At 39.9% G+C, this 24,691-nt stretch overlaps 1 protein-coding gene across 6 annotated transcripts in view; it reads left to right on the plus strand.

The window, feature by feature from the left end:
• The window catches only part of GRM1 (glutamate metabotropic receptor 1), a 173,195-nt gene that overhangs the window by 137,866 nt on the left and 10,638 nt on the right, over positions 1 to 24,691 (plus strand). For 3 of the 6 annotated variants that reach the window (XM_015858187.2, XM_015858189.2, XM_015858188.2), the window contains 2 exons: positions 343 to 469; positions 5,466 to 6,396. In XM_015858187.2, coding sequence (XP_015713673.1) covers positions 343 to 469; positions 5,466 to 6,396 — 1,058 coding nt within the window. Of the gene's footprint in view, positions 1 to 342; positions 470 to 5,465; positions 6,397 to 21,182; positions 21,222 to 22,320; positions 22,406 to 24,691 lie in introns of all 6 variants that reach the window. The other 3 variants (XM_015858191.2, XM_015858190.2, XM_015858192.2) reach the window with 2 other exon arrangements.

The following is a 24,691-nucleotide window of genomic DNA, read 5'->3' on the forward strand; positions in this document are numbered from 1 at the left end:
ATTAAACCTCCTCTCAAGTTTGATTGGAAATGTAACACTGTGACACTGTACCAAAATAAAAAATGGTTTTGTACTTTAAATTCAGGGAAAAAGCCCACAGTGCAATACCAAATACCAGCACAAAACAAAATGAGATTGTCCTAAGGTATTATCCTTGAATACAATTTCTAACACATAGAGGCAGATACAGAATAAGGACAAATATTTTCTCATTGTTTGCGATGTCCCACACGCAGAAATCCTGTCATATTTTAAACAAAACAGGCAGTACATATTTTTACTGTGGGAAGTTCTGTGCTGTCTTATACAGGATCCTTGCTGAGGGTATGTTTTGCATTCCAGGTGATCAGGAAAGGAGAAGTGAGCTGCTGCTGGATTTGTACTGCCTGCAAAGAGAATGAGTTTGTTCAGGATGAATTCACTTGCAAAGCCTGTGAACTTGGCTGGTGGCCGAATGCTGAACTGACAGGTATGGAGGTGTCCCTCAAAATGCATTCCCTTTTGACAGAGTACCATAAGAATAGTGTATGTTGAAGAGTAAGATGTTAACATGCAAAGATGTTAAAGGAAAAAAACTTAAACATAGAATCTAGAGCAGATTAGGTTGAAATTTGCTATATCTTTTGGCTCAGCACAACAGCAGTGACAATAAAGACAGAAATTTGTACCAAGTCAAAATTATGTACTCTGTCTGTTCCTCCTTTTCAGTTAACAGAAGTATTAATAAAGCTGCTAAAAATAGTAATGTATGTAGCAGAATTTGCATCAATTTTAGGAGTGATAATCACAAGAGCTCAGAGCATCATTGTCAGATTGACTTGATACGCTTTCTGCTCATTCTATCATGCAATTAGTAATACTTTATTTGGAATTTCTGAGCTTTCAATAAGAAATTCAGAATTTCGTTTGGTATAAAGCTCATTCTCACTGTGCCAACCACCAAAGGGAACATCAGCATAACCCTGAGAAAGACAGACAAAAGAAAGGGAAAATTTGGAAAGGGAGAGCAAGAATTTGTCTTCCCTGTGTATATGCTTTAAATAAGTTATATGCTATGGCATCATTCTCTAATTTTGCACCCATTAGAATGAACTGCCCATGCTTTCTCTGAGCTTTGCAGTAACCATTACCTCTAGGAAATAGATGTAATGCTCTGATAAGTACCACCTTGACCTTGGAAGCTGCTTTGTAAAGACCTTGCACCATGTTGCATCTGCAGATTTTCACTGCCAGGGCATCATAGTCAAAGAAACTATGTCTGTGTAGCTGAAGAGCAGCTGTACAACTTATCGTATCATTGTTCTTTAATATACTGGGTGGCAACTAAATGTTACCACAGCACAACAGATAGGTGAAGTGATGTTAAGTAAATTCACTGAAGCCAAATGAACTTTCAGGGGATTTCTTCTGGAAGGGAAAGCTGTTTACTTCTCCTGCTAAAAATGTACTATAAATGACACACACGCACACACACACACATACACACAAACAAACAAGTAAACAAACAAAAACCTGGAAAAATTGAGCCATTTCCTATCTTGTTAGGTTTCTTTTTTGTTTTCTTTGCTTTTGTTTGTTTGTGTGTTTGTTGCTTTGGGTATTAGTGTCTTTAAATGGAAAATAAGCTGTGGTCATGTCCCAGATGTGTGTGTGTCTATATACTGTAACTGACTCAAATAGTCCCTCGCCCTCTCTTACTGTGATGTGCAAGTGAACCTCTTATAGCAAGATTTGTCAGGATACAGAGATCTCAGTGATCAGCCTGTTATTTTAAGATTCACGTAAATGGATTGTAGGAAGAAGAGTCCTTAAAAATACCTTCCGTATGGGTCACAGTTGTGGATAAAAATCTTGATTTTCTAAACCGTAGAAAATCTACAGTATACAGATTTATGTCTTGATTGCTATAAAAGATGAAATTCAATGCCACTGTCTAGGACACCCATATCTGCTAGTGTTAAAGCAGACTTCCGTATAGAACCATGCTCTGTTAGTCTTGGAAGTTTGCAGAATTGTTTGTATCTACCATTCAGGGAAGAAAGCTTGAGCTTCTTTTTAATCAATAAGGCAGAACAAGAACATGGTGAGAGATCAATGTGCTCTTGAGTGAATATGATTCAGTGCTACCAGCTGCCCAAAATAGCTCAAAAGGGGGCATGTCAAAATGACAGGCACTGCTGAAAGGAGTTGAAGAAAACATGAGTGCTGGAAAAAATCTCAGGGGCATCTTGTAATCTATTAACTTTTAATGAAACCAGTAAGTGACCTGCTGATTTGTGTTTCTGCTCAGCAAGGAGACCGGGCTGCTGCTGTCCTAAAATCGCAGTAGCATCAGTCAAATGATGGTATAGCCATTGACTGATTTCCTAGAGAACTTCAAAATGGCAGACTGCTTCTGTACAGCTTCTTCACTTTCTCTAATTGAGGGGAAAGATTCTTTTTAAGCCCTACACAATCTACTTTAATTGCAGTCGAAATTATGAAGTTATAAAGAGAAACTCCTAGTATCCTACCCTTTAGCAAAGGGAAATTGAACTAGACATTGAACTAAACAAACTTTGGTTTTGGGCTTTGCTGGGGTCTCCACTGGAACCTTTTACTTTGAAATTCTTTTTTCTTTCTAGCTTTTTTTTTCTTTTTCTTTTTCTTTCTCTTTCTCTTTTTCTTTTTCTTTTTCTTTTTCTTTTTCTTTTTCTTTTTCTTTTTCTTTTTCTTTTTCTTTTTTTNCTTTTTTCTTTTTCTTTTTCTTTTTCTTTTTCTTTTTCTTTTTCTTTTTCTTTTTCTTTTTCTTTTCCTTTTCCTTTTTCTTTTTCTTTTTCTTTTTCTTTTTCTTTTTTCTTTCTTTTTCTTTTTTTTTTCCCACATCAAATATGTTTTTATAATTTTTTTTTGTGTTGTATTAATACCTTGCCAATGACTGCAGCTTCTAGACACAGACATTAACATCTCACATTCCAGATTGCTTTTCCCTTTGACTTAAATCATAAATGCTAAAGATGTATGCTGTTTTATTCACAATTTTCCATTACAGATAGACTTTGAAATTACTCAGTCTTTTAGGAAACGTGAATTGCATACTAACCTGTTTCCCAAGACATGCTTTTCAAGGTGCTCATTCTTTCCATTTGAAACCAATCTATGCAGCTCAGCATTCCTTTCCTGACGTTAAATTTTACTTTTAAATATATTTTTTCTTGTTTGCTTCCCGTAAAAAAGTGGTCAGTGAAGTGGAGTCAGCAGACACAAAGAACTTCTCACCATAAATAACATAAACTGTACATTTAAGCTAACCTGACAAAAAGCCACTAACAGTAGTATCTTAAGGTCTTGTGCCAAGAAGGGCCATCCTTTACAGATCATAAGCTGTATAAGAACAGGGAATATCAAGCTAGTAAACCCAGTTTTCTTCACTTTAAACAAGCAATAAAACATAATAGGAGAGGAAGTTTTATAAAGCTATTATGAAATTAATTACCTGGGATGCCTTAATGACCTCAGAAAACATCTTGGAGAGTTGTATTGGTTTTGCAGTATGAATATAATTCTGAAAAGTAAAAAGAAAAAAGAAAAGAAAGGAAAATCAATTAGTTTTCTACTCAGGAAAATGATTCATGGTTAAACTGCAGGGACAATAATAGATGAAAACTACCAAACAGCTTTTTACTAGAAATTTTAACAGTGAAGCTTTTGCTGCTGATCATCTGCTTTTAAGAATTTTTGTGATTTTTTTAATGTATGTAATCTGTAAGTATACTGAGTATCTTACCCCTGTCTCAACATGTTTGCTGAGCCCACTGTCTCCTAGCTGGCAAAAGATCCACCTTCACAGATGCTGACAACCGACAACTGTTTGCTGATATAAGCAGTGAAGGCACTTTTTTTTTGCAGTGTTTGTAGCATATGTGGCTCTTGGGGCTTGCTGGTGCACAGGAACTTCACTGATATAACAAAACAGGTTTCTAAAACCTTGCACTGGATAAGCTTAAAGCGATCAATATACTTAACCACATGCTGAATCAGGGCTATGGCTCTGAACACGTTGTTTAAGACCAAATTAGTATGGCTTACATTGCTAAGCACACATTAAAATGTAAGACTTCCAGCAAGCACAGACTTGCTTCTTGTTAAAGGAAAGAGCTTTGCATGTATTAATCAAAGAACATCTGGTTCAATTTCACATCAAACTAAGAGCCAATGCTCTCTCTGGGCAGCTGCAGCCAGTGGCCAGAGGCTCCGACTTCTAGTAAAAAGCTTTTCTGTGATTACAGTTCACCACAAAAATACTGGTCAGAAGAACAGTTTCTCCTCACCTCCCTGAATCCAGAGAAAAATTCTTTCCCGTTATAAAATACAACTTCCAGATGCATGCACTATCATTCTTACTGTTCTTGATGTTACAGGCGATGCATAGTATTACCTGTATTTGAGTAAGACGGTACTTTTAGATATAAAGAGTTCAGAATAAGGCATTCTTTCTGTTCAAATGACATTGGAAGACATTAAAATTCTGTGCCGAAATTTTCTGTGTCAGGACTTTGCCTCAGGCTGACTCTTTGAATCAATATTTTGTTAATTCATAGCATTTCTTCAATTTTAACTCAGTCTTTTTTTTACTCTTTTACTCTTTTTTTTAAATCTTTTTTTTATAATTTCAACTAAACCCTTTTTCTTTCTTTTTCTTTCTGACTGTGATGTCACAAGAAAATTTTGTTTGCTAAGTCCCAATCTATACCTCAACTTACTTATTCTGTATTGAAAACGGATGATTTTACATTTTGTTATGAGTATCACTGATTTTACATATATATATATTTGTCATTACATGGAAGATATACCTAGATTGAGAAGAATTCTGGTTTCAGAAGCTTTTAATTCATACAGCATGATTTCTGCTGATATGCACCATACTGAGGAAGGAAGGACTATGTTTGACTTTTAGCTTAACAATATCAGGACCTTACTCAGATTCAGCAATCAGGCAGAGTTAAATATATTTTTTTCTTACAAAATCATCCTCAGAAAAATGTACTGAGTCTTTATTTGTATTTTGATAAAGATTAAATTAATTTGGTGTGGCTAAAAATTGTCATTCCGATTTGCAATAATCCTGTCCCTGCTGAAATTAAGTTATGGTGCTGTTTGTGATCTGTTCCCAGCGCTGCCTTTGATATACTGGGCTTGTCAGCACATCTTCCAATGAATATTTAGAAGAAATGCTGTAAATCTCATTTCTCTTTGTAGCATCATAAGCCAATGTTTGACTCACTCAGAACTGATGGCTATATTTTTTAAATCTTTTGTCTAATCTCTCCTATGTTGTGGTTCACTCATTTGTAAAGTGGTCTTAATAATCCATGACATATAGGCAAAAGTTAATGTTTGGATTATACTGGAAGCCAGAAATAAAAGTTCTCTCTTCAAGCAGATAACTTTCTAATACTCTGTTTCTTTTCTGTACACTGCAGGCTGTGAACCCATTCCTGTAAAATACCTTCAGTGGAGCAATATAGAATCTATTGTGGCTGTGGTCTTTTCCTGCCTGGGGATCCTGGTCACCATGTTTGTCACCCTTATCTTTGTGCTCTACAGGGACACTCCTGTTGTCAAATCCTCCAGCCGAGAGCTCTGCTACATAATCCTTGCTGGCATCTTTCTGGGTTATGTCTGCCCTTTCACCCTTATCGCTAAACCCACCACGATATCCTGCTACCTCCAGCGCCTTCTGGTGGGTCTCTCTTCTGCCATGTGCTATTCTGCCCTTGTGACCAAAACCAACCGCATTGCACGCATTCTGGCAGGTAGCAAAAAGAAGATTTGTACCCGCAAGCCACGCTTCATGAGTGCATGGGCCCAAGTGGTCATTGCCTCCATCTTGATCAGTGTGCAGTTGACACTGGTGGTCACGCTGATCATCCTAGAGCCCCCGATGCCCATCCTCTCCTACCCCAGCATTAAGGAAGTTTACCTTATCTGCAACACCAGCAACTTGGGTGTCGTGGCTCCCGTGGGCTACAATGGACTCCTCATCATGAGCTGCACTTACTATGCCTTCAAGACTCGCAATGTGCCTGCAAATTTCAATGAGGCCAAGTACATTGCATTCACCATGTATACCACTTGTATCATCTGGCTGGCCTTTGTGCCTATCTATTTTGGGAGCAACTACAAGATCATCACCACTTGTTTTGCAGTGAGCCTGAGTGTGACGGTCGCCCTGGGGTGCATGTTCACTCCTAAGATGTACATCATCATAGCCAAGCCTGAAAGGAATGTCCGCAGTGCCTTTACCACCTCAGATGTGGTGCGTATGCATGTCGGGGATGGCAAGGCACCTTGCAAGTCCAACACTTTCCTCAACATATTCCGGAGAAAGAAACCAGGGGCTGGAAATCCAAAGTAAGTGCTTGACTGCAGGTACACATCTCTCTGTATTATTTGTCACTCTCTTTGCTATCCTATCTTGGTTGACCATATTTTGCTGAATAGTAAGGTATGTAATGGTTTTTCATCTCACATGTAGCAGAAAAAGGAGAAATGATCCCTTAGACCTAAATTTTGGATGGATGTTGATATGTTGCTTCTCATTTTCTGCACTGCTGTAAAGGTAGCTCTGTATACAGTTCCTTCTACCTCTAGGACAGGTCAGGCAGTGGGAGAGTAACTAACTTTCAAATAAATCTCCTTCCATCTCTTCCTGCATATAAAAGGGGACTCAACCCCCTATGAACAGTTGCTCTGAATTACTCTCCAGACTGAGGTACAAGTGCTGCCGTTTAGGAAAGGGGATCAGAAATCCGTGTTTGAGTGGTTGCAAATCGCATGGAGTTGTCTGAGGCCACTGGGGTTTGTTTGTGAAAGCTGGAGGTCAAAGACTAGTTTGTAAGGTAATGTTTTGTTACAGTCCACTTGATTGTCATCCAAAAGCACCTTTCATACTATACCTATGTTCTATTTAATATTCAGAATTATGAGCAAGTCTCTTAATCATCAGCAGTGTAAACTTGTCCGTGTTCCCAAACCCAGTGTTTGTGTGTAAAGTTGCACTATCGGTGGATATGGGTTTGCATTCTCACCTGTTAAGCTTATTGTTCCCCTTGCTAAAAATTGAAAACAGCCAAACTGCAGCAGAGGGAGAGAGACAACTGTTGCTTCCAACATTTCCCTGTGAGCAGCGCTCTCAGTGTTTACGCTTCTTACAATCTTATCCCATTTTCATCTTTAAAGAAGCACAGCAGGGCTAGACATGAACCTAGGCTTTTTTTTTTTTTCCTCACAATTTAAAATAAATATCAAAATAATAAAGAACCAGTGTAGTACTCATTTCTGAGTTTCCTGATTGAATTAAATTCAGTTAATTTCTGTCTCTTTTGGATCAGTAGGTTTCTATGAGTGGCATGCACTGGTTTTGATTTTGTTTGCATAAGAACGATTTCTGCATGTTCTGGAGACAGAAGGGCAAGGTTGAAAATAATACCATACAATACAGACAAGTTATTGGCAAAGAAATGAATGGGTACGTATGCAACCCAAATACACAACTCACTGTTCCATGGAGTTTCAACTCCCAAGCCATTCAGAGATAGAGTTGGGAGTAGAAGGTAGTTATAAGAGACCCCCTTGCAAGGAAACAGACTTCCTGTTGTGGTGGACTGCCAAAAACCTCTAGTTCATTAGCTTGATTTCCATGCTCAGATGAAGCTTCATCTGCTTTCTTCTCATTTTGTGAACACTAGAGGTGATCTTTACGCGTCTGTAAGAAACTAGGGTGGTGTGTCTGCAGCATAGTTTCTGGCTAATGCTTAAAGGCATGTCTGTCAAAAAAGATCTATTTAGTATCTTACATCACGAGTGTCTTAGAAACTAATTCTTTGTTGTGCTCACTGTTCTTCTATCTTCCTGAAAGAAAACTATGCTTTAAAAAATCCAAAGATATTATACTCAGAATCCAGTTGGCAATATGAGAAAATATTTCTTCCTTTTTAAAAACTCCGCTTCCCTTCATCATTGTCACTTTTATAGAACAACAGAGCTTACCTGAGCTTTTAGGAAAATTCTTTGTTGCATAATTTTAGCAAGGATTTCTTGACCTCTGCTGAGCCTGTGTGAGTGATATGTAGCCAGGAAGCCCACAGATTTTTAAGGCCTAAAAACTCAATACCTATTTACTATGAGTTTTATTTTTGTCTGATGTCCAGGATCCAGCAGCTTTGCAAAGCAAAAAGATACCGAGAAAACCAATTTGCTAGAACTTTAAAAGAATCTATCTAATTCAAATGTATGCTTGCATCTTTCCTGAAATTGGACTTGAAACAACTGAAACTACCAACAGGAGCAGTCTCCAGGAAAATTTTTTATGTTTTTCATTACCTTGTCATCCCACTTTTCCTGTTTGCACTGATCCTGTGTGCTTACCCAGTGAATTCCAGTTCCTCCTCCTAAATGGAAAAGTCCATTCACTTACATTAAACTAGTGTGTAGAAATGGAGTTAAATTGAGTTGACTTTAAAAATGGAAGCCCGTTTATGTTTACAGGGGCAAGTCAAATGGATATAAACCTTGCACTTGACTGCAGTGTTGTGCAATTAGCTTAGCTAGTGTATCTTTGGAAGTAGAGCAAACCAACCAGCTTTTCTTTTTTTCATTCCCAAAGTAGTGCAGAAGAATTAACCAGGAAAGTCTATTAACATGGGATCTGTTAGTCAATAGAAAACCTCCCACTACATCTAATGCTGATACAGAGGTCAGAATATCCTTTTGGAAAATGGCTATCTCAGCTGAACTACCAACACACCAACACAGTTCCAGCGAGAATGTTCAGTAACATTGATCTTCACATAAGAAATTTTCTTGCCTTTCCTTATCTGTGGCACTCTGGAGATGCTGTCTGAGGGTATGAACTCTCTTATTTGGTTGAGTTGAACTGTGAGCAGTTTCTGACAGCACTGTTTTAAACAGAGGTGTTTGGGAACTTTTCAGTGGGGTATATCAGAAAATTCTGGCCCCTTAAAATGTTTCAGAGAATTGGATTTTGACAGAAAGGATGCTCTTTGTGCCAGAAAGACTTTTTTTTTTTTTTTTTTTTTCTTTCCCTACATGGGAATGATGACATTAGAAACTGTGAGGGAATTATACCACAAAAGTTACTAAGACTGTCAAGGTATTCACATAAGTTTAAGAGCATCTCCTTCAGAACCAAAGTTAATGCCCTATAGCTCCACATCGCTCTGTTCCAGGGCAAGTCTCCCCCTTTCTCTCCATTCTTGACCAGCAGTGTGTTCTGGAAAAAAGAAAAAAAGTTCTGACACAAACCCTAGAGATATGCTCTGTATTATTCTGTGAGACAGTTTGAATCTGGGTCTGAGAGATCCCTTGTGAGTGTCGTCAGTACTAAGATACTGTCAGTCTCTTCCTCTTGTCAAATGAATATTTAAATATTTATTAAAAATGGAACAGCTCCATCAGAAGAGAGAGAGTGATCTCTGCTGCTTTTATTGGAGCTGTGTGGAGGCATTTATTGCTGGAGTGTGCTGCTTGGTGACATTACAAGATCCATCCTGTCTGCTACAGGATGATGACATAGCAGCATTTTTTAGGAGAGTCTTTTTCATCTCTTTTCCAGCTGTGAGACTGTAACTTTGTGATGTGGATCTTGCTGTGATCATTGATCACTGAACACAAATGCTACTTTGGTCTGTGAAGGTCAGTCATATTGAAGAGCAGCATTCCTATAAAGTGCCTGTAAGAAACAAGGGCAGATATGTAGGAGGGAGAACTAAGGAGGAATGCAGCCCTACCTATCTAGTGCAGCAGAATTGGAAATACATTCCCTACATCTTCACCATAATTGCCTCCAGCACTCTTCTACAACATAAATCACCAAGGAAGTGGTGCTCCTTTCTGGTCTACGTGTAGAAAAAATAACCAGTGATACCGAAGAAGCCAGTCTTCAGGATTCTCCAGCCTTCTCTAGCCATTGCTTCAAATGGACCCTGTTTGGCACACAGGAGGCTGGAGCAGCATCTCTGGCATTGCTTTTCTATAGTTCACATGTGCACTTCAGATAGAGTTTGAGACTTACAGCAAGGCTCACCTCTTTCCCACACTTCCTGATAAGAGGGAAATGGAGTAAGTTTTCTGTGGGTAATTAGCTGTAGGTTTAATGGTAATGCTAAGCAATAGCTTTGGTTTTATGTATAAGTGGTTCGAATTCTTTGATTAACAGTCCAGGTCTGGACAGAATTGGGAAAATATTTGGGAAAATAGGGCAAAATTTGAGGTGATGGGAAAGCCAGCTGGCAAAGACTCAGTGTGTGGCCAGCACTTGCTTGAGCCATCTCTGTACCCCCTTCTAACTTTAATATATCTGCATTCAGTTATTTTTCCTCCAGCTGCCTGAGCTGAAAAATAAATGACTGTTTTTAAATATTTCTAAGCACTTTTTGTTGTTGTTTTTTGACATTTTGTCTGTCCATGCCTCCAGGTTGCTCTCTTAGCAGTATCCACAGTGACCTAAACCAAAGGTCTCTTGAAAGGACTGTATTTTTCTCCAATAAAAGGGTTCAAACAACTTGACATCCCCAAGTACATTGTCCCTGACTTTCTGTTTCTGATTTTTATTCATTCTCCATGTAGACTGTGAAATTTAGCTGGGATTCAAGTTTCTCAGCTACCTCTAGTAATACATATGCTCCCTTAACAGGGCTTAGAGAACCATCTGCTTTTCTTTGTCCTGCCAGTTATAAAATTATCTCCAGGTGTTCATGAATTACTCTTTCTCTTTAAAAAGACTTGCTGAGTTGCTATTTTGCCTTGAACAAGCTGTGATAGTATGCTGTGTTTTTCTGGTACTCACTTCACTTGGCAACTCAGAGTCCAGAAAGGCTTTTGGACTTCACCTCTTATTTCAAAGCCTCCCACAGACAAACAGCGAGGGGATACTTAGCATAACTACAATCAGAAGGTAGGACATTTTGTTTCACTGTGTCTGTGGTGGTGGGAGGAAGCAAATGTACTGTGCAGCATGGCAGGAGTTGGAGCTTCCAGAAACAGAGAGTAAATGTTCAACATGTTCAGTTGCAGTCAAATCAGAGCAGTTTTTTTACGTCCTTTCAGTTGATCCAAATCAAGTGTCTCATCACAGAAGGAGATGGCTGGGAATATTCTTTTTTTCTCATTCTCAAGTTACTACTCCAGGCAGTCAATAAGATATCTTAAGTAAGGGGTTATGGAGGCAAAAGGGTAAGGGAGAGAAGTGGGAACAGAAAATAATAAGAAAAAAACTTTTAGTTCAGGGAAGACAATAGATTTTGTCCTGACCTCTGTGAAATCAAACAAAAACAATCTCCATTTGGCACAGCTGTGCAGTGAATATTTCACTCTGGATAAAATGCATTGAAAAATCTGAAACAAGAGGGGTTAGTGGAAAACGCAAGGAGAATTAATATTACCCGTTGCATCTTCTCCCATGAAGGAGAATATATTTCTAAACTCTAGCACATGAGCCCAATCTGAGAAGTGTGCAATATGGTGTATTTTCTTTTGTCCTAACCTGCAAAATGTAGCATGCAGCATGTAAGAGTTATCTTTAAATATTTGTTTTACAGATTTATCTCTCATGTAGTTTTATCTTCCAATGGCACATCCAAATAAATATTGAGATCATCACTGAATCTAATAGAAAATTAACTAACTTGTTTACAGTTTAGAATATTAAATTGATGCAGTAGGAAAATGTCACAAGTATGGTGGCATCCATGCCCTTTATTTTTACCATTACAGAACCTGGAGCACACTAAATTCAAGGCACTTTAAGAAGAGCTTTACATTTGCAGTGTGTGCACAGCTGTTCTGCTAAGGCTTTATGGAAGAGACGAAGCAGCAGAGATGTTGTGATCTCCTGCTAGTTGCAATTAATGCAAAGAACAAATGGGGGGTGGGGGGGTGGGGAGGGTGAAAGATAGTGGAGCAAAATAATACAGGGCAGGTTAGGTCGTCTACTTAAATTATTCATTTGTCATTGTATGCTTGATCTCCTCATTAACCCAGCAATAAACTTGTGAAGTCTAAGTCTCGTTTCTGGTGCAAGGTGCAGAGCACAGTGCTGGTCCTCAGCCATACATGCGTGTCTGTGTGGCCCCCAGCCCCATCTCAGGGCATTATGACCACAGGGCTGTTGGTCTGTCCCTGTGTCCCCCCCAGAGTATATCACAGGGCAGCTGCTCCTGTTGCTGGGCAGATGCAGAAGTGGCAGCTTTGGTTTGGTTCCCTGGTGCCACAGATCTCATAAGGAGTGCGGGCTGCACCTGGCCCCATACAAGTCACCCTCTATCTCTGTGCTTGCTGAACCCCTTCCCAGTGGTTGTCTAGATTCTGTGTGCAGTTGAGTCCTTTGCCCTTTTCTGAGGCTGCAGTACCTTTTGGGGAAAGCATCTTGTATGCTTAAAGGGATGACTGAAGGTTTTAATGCCAAGCATCTCTCTCTCAGCAGTTGGTAAGTTTGCTCGGCTATTTACTGGGCTTAAAACATTAATGATTTTGTGGACACAGTGCTGTGACGGGCAGCAGCTCTTACCCTGTTCTCTCATAGATGTGATGTGAATTTCAAATGAGAAAATTTAACAAACTCAGTCAAGCTGTTCAGTCCTTGTCAGCATATTGATTTAAGTGAATATTTAAAGCTCCCAGAAGACAGGTACATATTTCCAAAGGGATTCTTAGAATTGATGTGAAAGAATTGGAAAGAAACACCGAGTAAGGGAGTCTGAAACTTAAGAATCTAACAGTTGTATCTTCTAGCCTCACTGCAGCACTGTCCTTTAAGTTTGATAAATCCAATTATAGCTAATAGTGTGACACAACTTGAATTTACATTTGCTGTAATGTAAATGATGTAGTTCAGTCCTAAGTATCTGAAAAAGCATAAAATAGGTAATAAGTCTGAGATGTCGCTTCCACACTTTTTACTTCTAGTGATTTAATAAATGCTAAAAATTATATTCATTTAAAAACCAGACATGGCACATGTGTACACCAAATTATATACCAACATGCATGCCTGCTTGTATTTGTTCAATATAACCAGTATGGAGACAGAATTTATCTTTTTCTTCTAATAAGGAATAAAGGAAAATGCTGAACGAATCACTGTAAGTTTTTCTTGCCAATTAGCCCACCTAAAGAGCATCCCAGCACATGCATAGCCAATTATATGTCACTCCTAAGACAAGAGAGCACAATCAAGTATCTGATTCCATTGGGATAATTCTCATGAAGTACAAGCTTACATGCAATGCAGTGCAAGACATCTGGCAGTTTAGGCTTATTTCTCCAGTTTTCCTCCTATAATCAAGCAGAGGGTAGCCAAGGTCACACTGAAAAGAAATAAATTATAGAAATGTTGAGGTGAGATTCTTCTGTAGCCTCCTAGTAAGGGCAGTGAGCATAGTCTTTCCTCCCTCCCTCCACCAACCCTCTTCCAGACAAAACCCAAGTAATACTGAATTAATGTACAGGGCAGTGTATCTGTACTCTGGGACCCAGCCATACTTCTGCTTCTTCTTCATCACTGGTTTTATTTGGGTATTCCCTTTAGGTGAAAGGGCTGTTGTGTAAGATTTTACATCATTCTCTCTCTTTCTCAGAATTGTCTGTTCCTGGGTCTTTGCCTCTGTCTTTTCATGGCTATTCTTTACTCTGCTCTTCCAGAAAATTTTAACGGGGAATAAACCCAAGGAATGATCTCTGAATGGTTCTTACCAAAAGAGTAATGGGGATCTTCTAAATACAGCACCATTTTTTTGCTGCAATGCCTCTTTTGCTGCTGTCAGGATGCAGAATCATAAAAATGTTTTACTTTGGGGCACTGCTGTAGCACCACATAGCTTTTATAATGAATCCTAATACATGAATGCAACAATGCATAGATGCCTAGTTATGTCAGAGGAGAACTTTATGGTTATGTACCACTTTCTCTGCTTCCTGACATAAGGGGAGCGAACACACTACTACAGAAAGCCTATGAGAGACTGGAATTTTTCTTGGCATAAAACACAAGAGTAGGAACACCACTTGTAATTCAATTTCTTGCTTGACTGGATCACTTATTACATTTCCTTGTATTTTTGAATTTATGTATATTATTTATTGCATTTTTATTCTGAATTGCTGTCAAAACAATCCAGTTAGGATGCTATAAAATGCACCAACTCAATAGTGAGTTATAAAAACAATTGTCTTAGCATGTAGGTATAAGCAAATGCTATTTATCTGTTTAGCACCATTATCTCACATTGTTTTGATCAGAATTCTCTCTATAAGAACAATAAGGAAGGAATCTTATCCTGTTTGGAGTGTGAAATAAATAAGTGTTGAAGGCTGCATCCTGTTAAGTACTCAAAAGCCTGGATATTTCCTTACACTACCTGTATTATACTCCAGCTCCCACAACAGCATACTTAGGACAAAAAGGTCTTAGGTTGGAAGATATGAAATAGCATTTTAAAAGTGCAATTACCATTTATTTACTTCATTTACCTTTTTTTTGTGTGTTTTTAATGGGAACAGAATAAAGAATTAACATGAAAAGTCTCTGAGAGGCTGCTTTAAGTCAACATGGTATTTTACCTCCTTTGTACCTTCAGCAAAGGTATGATGTGTCAGCTGTGTGCTTCAGTTATTCACTTTCTGTCAGCAGCAAATAGAGCCGTGAAATTTCATGAACACATAATAGTTCACGTACAGTTACTGGCAAGAATAAACACGAGATATTTTGTAAGTGTTTGTTCTGTGGGGATCTCCGAGCCTTGAGTGTTCATACAGCTCTGAGCTAACTTAGAGGTGAAAAATAACTCAGGTACCAAAGGATGTGCACCTTTCTCTCTCAGATATTCTCTGGATGAGATAAAGATATAAAGAGATACAGGCACTGTAAACTCTTATATGCGATAAAGCAGTGTTGTTATTTTGTTTTCCCCTAAAGTTAAGATGTAGTCTGAAAGGTATTCTTGATTCATACTGAGAATTCAGTGCGAAGTTGCTAGTGTGAAATGCAGAACTGCTGTTAATTTATTTAATCCTTTTTTTGTACCTGGGGACACCAAAGTACATGTTCCAAAGAGGACAGTGCTTTTTTATGTCACCTCTTTCTCTGATGTGTAAGGGATCTCGCATTCTGACTTGTCTACCAAGATCATGCCTGCCTGCAGTGAGCACCTCCTTAGCTCAGGGTCTACCCCACATAATCAAATGTTGCAAGCCAAACTGCAGATGCCACAGACTCCTGGTGACAGAGCACCTGGTTTTCAGCAAACCTTTGTAAATTTAGGTGAGGCATAAGCCCAGAGAGAGACAATGGTCTGTCTCAGATAATGAACTAGAATTCCTTGGTCAGGCATGCATAGTCTTCCACACAGTTAGAAAGAAAATCTTCTGAGCAGGACTTAGTACTGATTATAAAATATTAGTCTCTATATTACTGTATGTTTCATTAGAGAAACATTTTTGAAGCCCTTGGTGGAAAATACCAACATATACGTTTTTGTGTGCTGTGTGACAAAGCCCACACGTTGACTTGATAGTCAGCTGCACATTAACCAGACACTTTCCACAAAATACTCTAAAAAATACAGGCACTTTTATTTACAAATGCCTGTGTGACCTCCTCCAACATTAAATGCCATCCAGAATGTTTACATTCCTTATGTTCATGGAGCACAGATGGAGATGCAGAACCTGGTACTTGTTATGTTGTGTGGCAAAGCCGAGGCTGACTCCTGCTGCACTGTTCCAAAATCTGGATGTATCCTTTGCTAAATGCCCGCACCACTGCTGTTATCTCTGAAGAGAACAAAAAGTTGTTCTGTTTTTGTTTGGTGTTTTGAGAGTTTGGAAACAGAAAAATGAGGAATTTCAAAATCTCCATCTTTGCTTCCTGCTTGACTTTGTTATATTTTAGCCAGTAGTGTTATATGTGTTTTTCACCCATCTCCTGATACAGTTTTCCATCTGCCCCAAGTGCACTAAGTACCGTTCACATTCAGAGCAGAGATGTGATCACGTTCTTTTATGTTCTCCCTGATATTAGATCAGCATCATCAGAACTCCAAATGGGCAAAATTAGCATTACCAGATATTTGCTGGGGATTTCCAGTCCCAGCTCTGGAATTCTGCAGAACAGACATTCACTGTCAAAGCATTAGTAATAATTGTGGCCAACTATGTGGTTTATGTACCCTTAGCTTCCCACAGGACTCTAAGAAACATTAAATGTGGGCTGAAAAGGAAAGCAAAGTAAACTGTATCAATAGAATATTCTGTTTCCATGCTGGAGCTGTTAAAAAGCATTTAATTCCAAAATAGCAAGTCAGCTAATTCTTCAAAGCATATATGTTCTCTGGTATTAAGCTTCCCACACCTGATAAGCATAGGTTAAAAGACATTATCACTATAAGCAGCAAACAATTGTGCAGGCTAGAAGTAATCACACTATTTGTCGCTTTAAAGCCCACTTGAAAACTAAAAGCTCCAGGATCCTTATAACTGCATTAAAAACAATTTACCATCTCTAGCTTATTGCTTCAGCTATCTTTTCTTAAGCTGTTTCCCCTTCTCTGTTCTGCAGCTCTTCCTTTGTGATGTGCGGGATGTGTTTTTCTTCCAGCTTACAAAATTAACCTTACAGAAGAAAAAAACAAAAACAACACCGAATCATTGTCTGGTGGCTTGTCCTTCAGCTCAGTCTCATCGAGGTCGGATAAACACTGATGTCAGCACCAGGGAGGCTGTCTCTAGTTTGGGAAACAGGGTGTGAGTTGTCCCTTTCAGCAGCAAGCTGTTAGATTAGCTCAGCTCTGTTGCGGCACCACAGCTGGAGATGTCAAAGCTGATCTTAACCTCTAGCAAAACAAGTGCCCCCAATCTGATTCTGGCAGCTTTTTGCTAGTCGATGGCTTGCTGCTGTTTGCAGTTTCACTCCGATCAGTCCCAGGTTTCCCCAGAGAATCACAAGCTCAGTGTACATGCCCATCTGTGAGCTGCCTTACAGCTGGAACATTCCCCTCCTTTGGACCTAGCAGAGCATTTGCAAACTGTAAATCTTTCCTTATTCACAGTGTGTTATAGCCTGGAATTTCTGCTTTTGATGCTTTCTTGCTTCACGCTCTGGTTAGGCTTTCATTCCACTTCCGCAGACTGTGTCCTTTTCAAGTTCTCTTTTGGCCATTTCTTTCTATGGCACAAGCTAGATCATTTCAGATGGTTTGGTCCAGGCATTTTGGGTTGGCTTACAAGCCTTATATCCCCAGATTAAGGGCTACTCAGAAACTGGAACTTACTCCCCATTAGCGTCTGCATCTTAAATCCCCTAAGCCAGCCAACTAACCAGAAGCTAAATAGCAAAATATCCCCAAATCAGCCAATACAACCACCAACGAAAGAAAAATAGCACAAATCCCAGTGTCTTCACAGTCCCCAAGCCCCTAAATTAATCTATCTTGAACAGACTTAGGACTGACAAGGAATGTGCAGAAGAAGCCTGATGAGCAGGTCAAGCATGTAGGAAATGCCCCCATCTCTGCACCCCAGAAGCAGGTTGAAGCTGTGGAAGTGCAGGGACAGGCCAGCAGATCTGCAAGGTTCTCAGGGGTTTGTATGGGCACAGGCTGTGCTCACAGGTGTTCAACAGGGGTTCAAGTGGATGTGAAGTGTGGTCCCAGGGATATAAGCAGTCCCCAGGCAGCAAGCAGTCCTCCTTTACTTTCTCATGTTCTCCAAGACCTCATATATACACAAAGCTCAGCTTTTAGGTTTATATCTTACCTCAGAAATGCTTCCTGCTGCTATCCTGGACAGCCAAGAGATTTACATGTGGCTCCTTTGGGCTATCATAGCCTGTAAATCCACAAATGCTTTAAGCTATTCTAAGCAAGAAATGACACCCAAAGCCTTCTTTACGCCACATCACCCTTTCACTTACACAGGAAGGAGTGCCTGGCTGCGGTGAACTGTAGCAGGGAACTGATCTTTCCTCCTGCTTTTTTAGGCTCAGTTGTGATCCATATTAGTTGTCCCCATCATACTCTGCCAGTTCATTGAGCAATTGCACCCAAGGCTGTGCTGGCGCAGAGGGGCAGGTTGAGCTGGATGTCCTCCCAGGCACACAGCTGGCTTGTGCTGGCCTGCAGTGATACCAGGGGCAGCCTTAGCTGTGTCTCTGCTGTGCAGCTCTATTGAGTTGCTCTGAGCATCCTGCTGGGACTGCCCAGTGACCCTTCTGCCCTCTTCAGCAGATGCCCACACTTCAGAAAAATCCCTCCCACTCCACAGTCCTCTGTGGGTAATAATTACCTGCATGTCTCACTGTGCCTGGCAAGGTCAAATGAGCCTATGAGCTCCCTTCTACTTACAGCTCTCTCTGCTCCACAGCAATTAATGATTTCTTTCCCAAAACTGCCACTGACCAATTGGTTAGGATAATTAAGTTAAAGCTCAGAGCAATTATTTCTAACCTTCTGTTTCAAAAATTAATTTGTTCTGAAAACCTGTCTATCTTCCTGACTTCATCTATTGCTTTAATGACATATATTGCAGAATTCTTCTGTCAGATCCTGCCTCCTACAAAAGGTATTGAAATTCAAGTCTTCTTTTAGGAGGAGAAGGACACAGGCTTGCATTTTTATTTTTTTTAAATGATATCTTTTGATCCAGCCATGACAACCATACGTAAGACCTGAGCTCTCAAGGACACAAATGTCAGAGGTTGAACATGCTCCTACTGAGAAAGAAGCTGGATTTAGAAAGACAGAGAATTTGGGGTGTGTGTTCTGTTGTGCAATTATTGATCCAATTCTATGTACAGAGTACTTTTACTTTCCCAGTCACCCTGTAGGCTGCCAGGGGGTCAAGCAAGGAAGCAGCAGGCTGGAAGGTTTGTGCTGTAGCTGAGCTGCTTCTGGAGTTGAGGAGGGCAGGCAGTCTGAATGCTGGAGCAGGAGCTTCACTAATCTGCCACAGTTCAGGTGGCACAGGGTTTTTCCCCTCCTGCAGTGAGGCTAAGGGTTGTACATAAATTATTAAAAACTAAGAAATGTATCAGCATGTTGCCCTTGTCGTTTCTCTTATGTCCCCTTCCCTTGCTATCTTCCTAATGTAATTGATGTTCGCTATTTTCATATTAGATTGCATAAAACCCGAGGGTGTGCTTTCCTTTGTTTTTGACTATGGAAAATATATAAGCCTTTCTTACAGCTCAGACAACATCTAGCATGGAAGATCTCTGACTGTGGCTTCAGACAGTAGGTAATACAGAATCCTGCATTTATATCATCTTCAATGCCAGACAGATTCATCAATTTGAGTCCATTCGATGAGTCTGAATGGACAGAGAGAGTAATTCCAGGGCAGAAGGTGAATTTTTCATAGCTGTTTGGGTAGAAAATGTTACAGGGAGCAATTTACACTTTCCTACAATCCTGACACAGCTGTTCACTTCATTGTGTGATTCATTTACGCTTTAGAGAAAAAATAGTAGCAAGAGTGACTCTTCTCTCACATCCTTTACTTTCCTCACTGTAGATTTCAGCAGCTCTGTTATGTAGCCTGATTTCTTATCAACTTGCTAGAAATATTTATCTGCTTCGAAGAGCAGAAAATAAAGCAATTAATCCTCTTCCTTCAGGAACCCCCTGCACTGCCACCCTGCTTGCTCTGACAGGCTCCCTGTTACTGCACCCAGGACTTCATCAGAAAGCTGTTCAGACTTTTTGATTATGGTATGGCAACTCCTCATTCAAACACACAGAAGATCCATCCTGACTCTGGGCTCAGGCTATCATCAAGTGCCATTGGCTCCGCAGGCATTAAACTTACTGTTTGGAAGATGGCTCCCCAAAGGCCCTTTAACCATCATTTTTTGAAGATAGGCAGGCTACCTGATTTTTGGTAATGGCATAAATGTGTGTGAAATGCCATTGCTGCCTACAAAACATAGAGGAAGGAGGAACAAGAGATTTAATATTTAGAAATAGAATGAAAAAAAAAAACAAAAAAAAACTAAAGAGAGTATTGCCACACACTACTAGACAGGCAAAGCAAACCTACAAGGGTGCTTCAAATTGAATCCTACCAAAGTGTTTGTTACTTATGCGGCTGACAAGGTTTTATTATTAACACATACACTACATTTACTATGAATCCAAATTTCACTATGATTCCAAATACTACTGAAGTGTGAATCTTGAGATTTAGAGCTGCTATCTGTATTGTACATATACTTTATATCGTGACATGGGGATCCCCCTTGACCTCGAACAAAGGGCAAACCACTGCTTTAATGGAGCATGGTAGCACTTTAAAAAGCAGCCCCAACAGAACGCAAATCTGGTTGAGGAATTTAGGGGCTTACATGCTATTATACATGTAATCTGTTTTTTATTTTGACTGAGGAGCACATCTGCAGCCACAGGAAAGGAAAGAGTTCACTGCATTTTAAAGGTTAGGAGATATTTTGGACTAAGGAAGCAGACTTCTTTCTTCCTTTCACAGATGAGGATTTCATAGCAAGACCTAGAAATGCCCATAGCATGAAGACCAAAATGCTGTGGACTCACTCTGGGGAAATGTCTGCATAAAAACAAGTATGGGGTGGGAAACAAGGGATGCAGCTAAGAAATCCAGAAGCAACACGATATGGTGTACTAGCTGAGGTAATGTGCATTTGTCTCACAAAAAGCCAGGTTTGGAGTACTTTCCCACCTGTTCTAAGGTCCCTGAGCAAGGCTGTCTGTGGTTGTGTGGTCTCTACAGCATTTGTGAGTGTGTGGAATACATTCAGAAATATATTTTCCTCTTATATAATCAACTGCATGGCAGTACATGTCTTGTCAAATTAGCTCCCGTGACTGAATAAACTACTAATTTGTGACTTTTTACAAAGGAAGCACAGACAGTAGAAAACTCTTGTTCTGACAGTAGGTGAAGAAAAGGTCTGTAGAAATGATGGATCGAATAAGAAGCTTAATAATCTCTGTAACTTCAGTAAGGGTGCAGGAGAGAGCACAGTAGCTAAGTTCCAAATTTTACATTGTCAAATCTCAGAGAGATCATTATTCCTGGTAAGGAATGTAATTATTTCAGAAGTTTACAGAATTGCTCAGCAGTATGTCTTATTTTTGTTTTATTCATAATAGTTCAGAAGTCATCTCAAGGCATCTACCTCTCCAAAATGGGTATGCATGTATTCTGTGTATATCATGCTGTGCTCCTGTGCTTTAGTATGTGGTGAGAAGAATGGCTTTTTTGGCTCATTAGCAGCTGTATTGAGTATGTAGTGCGTGCACATACCATCCATGAATCTGCTGTTTGAGGTAAACAGATGTCTGGCAAGCATGCACTATAATTGTTTGTTTGATGGGGAAAAATGGTGAATTTTATTTGCATTTTATTTGCAATACTATGACAACTTTTATTTTTTTGCAGAAATTCATTGATACATTCCATGTGCAAAAATACCTTACACTTTTGTCAAAGCACACGCATGTGTACATATATATATTTATTGACACTTAGGAAGATAAATGAGAGCTTGCATCCACTTTACAGGGCAAGAGAGAGGAGAAGATGTAGTAGAAAGTAGAAAGTCTCACATTCATGTCCAAAGCTGCAGTCTGCAATCCCTTTTGGAACTACCACTGTAGATAGAGTAGCTAGGACACTTTGTTTTGTGTCCACTTCAAAAATACCAACATGTCAAAGAGAAAAATGAATCACATACAATGGAATCACGCATAACAAAAGCTATATATTGACAAAGGAAACATTCAGCAAAGCAGGCTGTGGAAATAAGAGACATGGAGAAAAAAAAAACCAAACAAACAGAAGCTGAGTGTGTATTAAAAACTCCACCAAAAACATTTTGGTGATGCTTCTGTAGAATGGTAAAGAGGAAAAAAAAAAAAAAAGAGAAAGACAGATACTCCTTTTTCATCATCTCACCCTATGTTGAGAACACCAGAGGAGAATTCCCACTGGCAGCTGAATACACAGCAGCCCTTGTCATCTGGCTTGTAAAGCACATCAGCACTCAGCAAAAAACACAGGGACAAACACCATGGGGATCCGCTTTACACAACACCGTGCTGGAGCCAGGGATTAACACAAATGGAGGCTGAGGTGACCAGCCCAAAGAATGAGAGGAGAAAATATGGGAAAGACCACGGTGAACCTTAGATGTAGGGCAGGGACAGGCACCCTATTGAGTGGTATAACCACCATGTGTGCACATATGTATAACCACTCACTGGTTGTCTTTTTCTTTTCAATCTTCAGGAAGAGGCAGCCAGAATTCTCGCCCACCAGCCAGTGTCCGTCGGCACATGTGCAGCTTTGAAAAATCCCAAACTGCAATGAATGTGTAAGAGAAGCTGCATGAAAAAGAGTGGTTTTACCCCTTGCTTTCTCTTTCTCATTTGTTTATCATGTTTAATGATGGGATAAATGTGGTGCATGCCAACAAAGATGGGAAATTTGCTTATGTCCCCTGTTTCAAACAATGCCTTTAGTCTGATTATCCAGATGTGACAAAGAGGATACTCAACAACTTTTTTCAGCTTTTACTCTTTTTTTAAAGTCACTTTTATTTGTAAATGCCTACAACTTTGCATATATATATCTTTTAGTTTAGTTTTGGTTTTTTTTGTACTAATTTTATATTCCTTTTTTCCATTTAGCCGTCTTATTTTCTTTGCGGTTATGCATGGAGATGACATTACCCTGCATGCTTTAAGCAACAATCTAGCGGCTGTCTCATGGCAAGACACCTTTGCTGTGCATAGCTCTTGCTAACCGGGTTGGTTAGTGAGCTGCAGCTGCAGAGCCAGCAGAAGGAACACAGAAAACACTGGTTTGGTGGCATCAGAGAGCAGGGAAATGATGTGCAGGCACGTGTAAATAAAAGCTGGAGAATTAGACCTAGGAACAAAGAGTTGTCCTAACATATCTCTAAAGAAAAGCAGACAATTTTTTGCTGTTACTGAACAGCAAAAGATATTAAATATGTTCAGATTCTGAATATTAATTAATATGAATATTAATATTAATTAACTACAGCATAGGAAGTTCTGCACGAATGTGCGGAAGAACTTCTTTACAGTGAGGGTTACAGAGCACTGGAACAGGCTGCCCAGGGAGGTGGTGGAGTCTCCTTCTCTGGAGATATTCAAGACCTGCCTGGATGCCTACCTGTGTGACGTGGTGTAGGGAGCCTGCTTTGGCAGGGGGGATGGTGGACTCAGTGATCTCTAGAGGTCCCTTCCAACCCCTACAATTCGGTGATTCTGTGAATATTGTCCATTGAATGAACAGTAGCAAAGTGTAGCCAATCCAAAATGGAAGTGCAAATACTGCCCTCTCTTAAGCAAACACAAATCCAGTGAAGAAAACATGCTAGCTGTTGCAGAAACAGGAAGGCCTCACCCCGTATTTTCCAGGACAGATTTATGATCCTTTCCATCTGATAAACTGCAGATTTGAAGCAGACATGCTCCCTGCCTCAGGGAAGATTGTGCAGTGTTGAGGTGCAAGTCTGCTGCTAAGACACTTACCAAGCATTTAGAGCTCACCTAGTCAGCCACGGAACACTGCAGCCCCATATCTACCTTTGACAGACTATGTTACTTGTGGGCAGGTTGCAATAATGTCAGTCCAGTCAAAGCTGCCCCTCTGGTTCACAGAATAGAAGAAATATTTGCATTGCACAACATAGTTGGTATAGCAGCTAAGTTTGCCTCCCTAAAAGACAGTGTAAGGAACAGTACAAGCATTCTGTTGTTGGATAGAAGCTGCCATTTTCTGATGTGGTGCAAGTGGTACAGATTTTCAGGGCACAGATTACCAATTGTCTGTCTGGAGAAACAGATGATGAAATCTGCATCAAACCAGTAGGAAGCAAAGAAAGATGAATGCAACAAGTTGTATTCATAAATGAGTGGATACAACAAAGAAAATTCCTGAGCATGGGGAAGGTTGAAGGTCCTGCTGTTTGCATGGCAGTGCTTGAGATTTCTTTTTTTTCAACCCAGACAAAAAAAGAAATCCTCATCCACATGATGTCCTGAGAAACACTTCTGGTGCAACTCCAAGCATTCAATGGGACTTCAAACACTTGTGGTAGCTATACAGACAAGTAAGGCTTTAAAAAGCAGCTGATCTTTTCAGACCTGCTAAACATGGAGCTTGTTTTGTCTTCTTCCCCTTCTGCTGCCCCTAGGGCTTTCCCATCCCTCCAGCTAGAGGATGCATTCAGAGGTCTGGCAGCACTGTACCGTGGTGGTTAAGGATGCATCTTCCACCAGGGATGCCTGAGTTCTCTATCGCCAGGCAGCTTGGCTGAGCTAATCAGTCACCTAACTGGCATGGCACCAGCTGTCCATCAGTGCCAATTGACATAGTGGCTGGGCCTCAGTCAGCAAGTCTAGATCTCATTAGTCAGAATTTCCTGTGGAAGCCTTATGCTTTGCTGCCCCAGTGTGCTAGAATTGAGCAAGGGTGTTGCCTTCCAGTTTCAGGCAGACAGGTGTAGGGACCTGAAACTCATTTTTTCAATGCACTCAGTACTTAGGATTATTGTGTTAACATCAATTTCCATTCTCCATGTGGTCTTGTGTATGTCCAGAAATGAAGAACCATGAAAATACAGAAT

Source organism: Coturnix japonica, chromosome 3, assembly GCF_001577835.2.
Source record: "Coturnix japonica isolate 7356 chromosome 3, Coturnix japonica 2.1, whole genome shotgun sequence".
In the NCBI taxonomy this organism is placed as follows: Eukaryota; Metazoa; Chordata; class Aves; order Galliformes; family Phasianidae; genus Coturnix; species Coturnix japonica.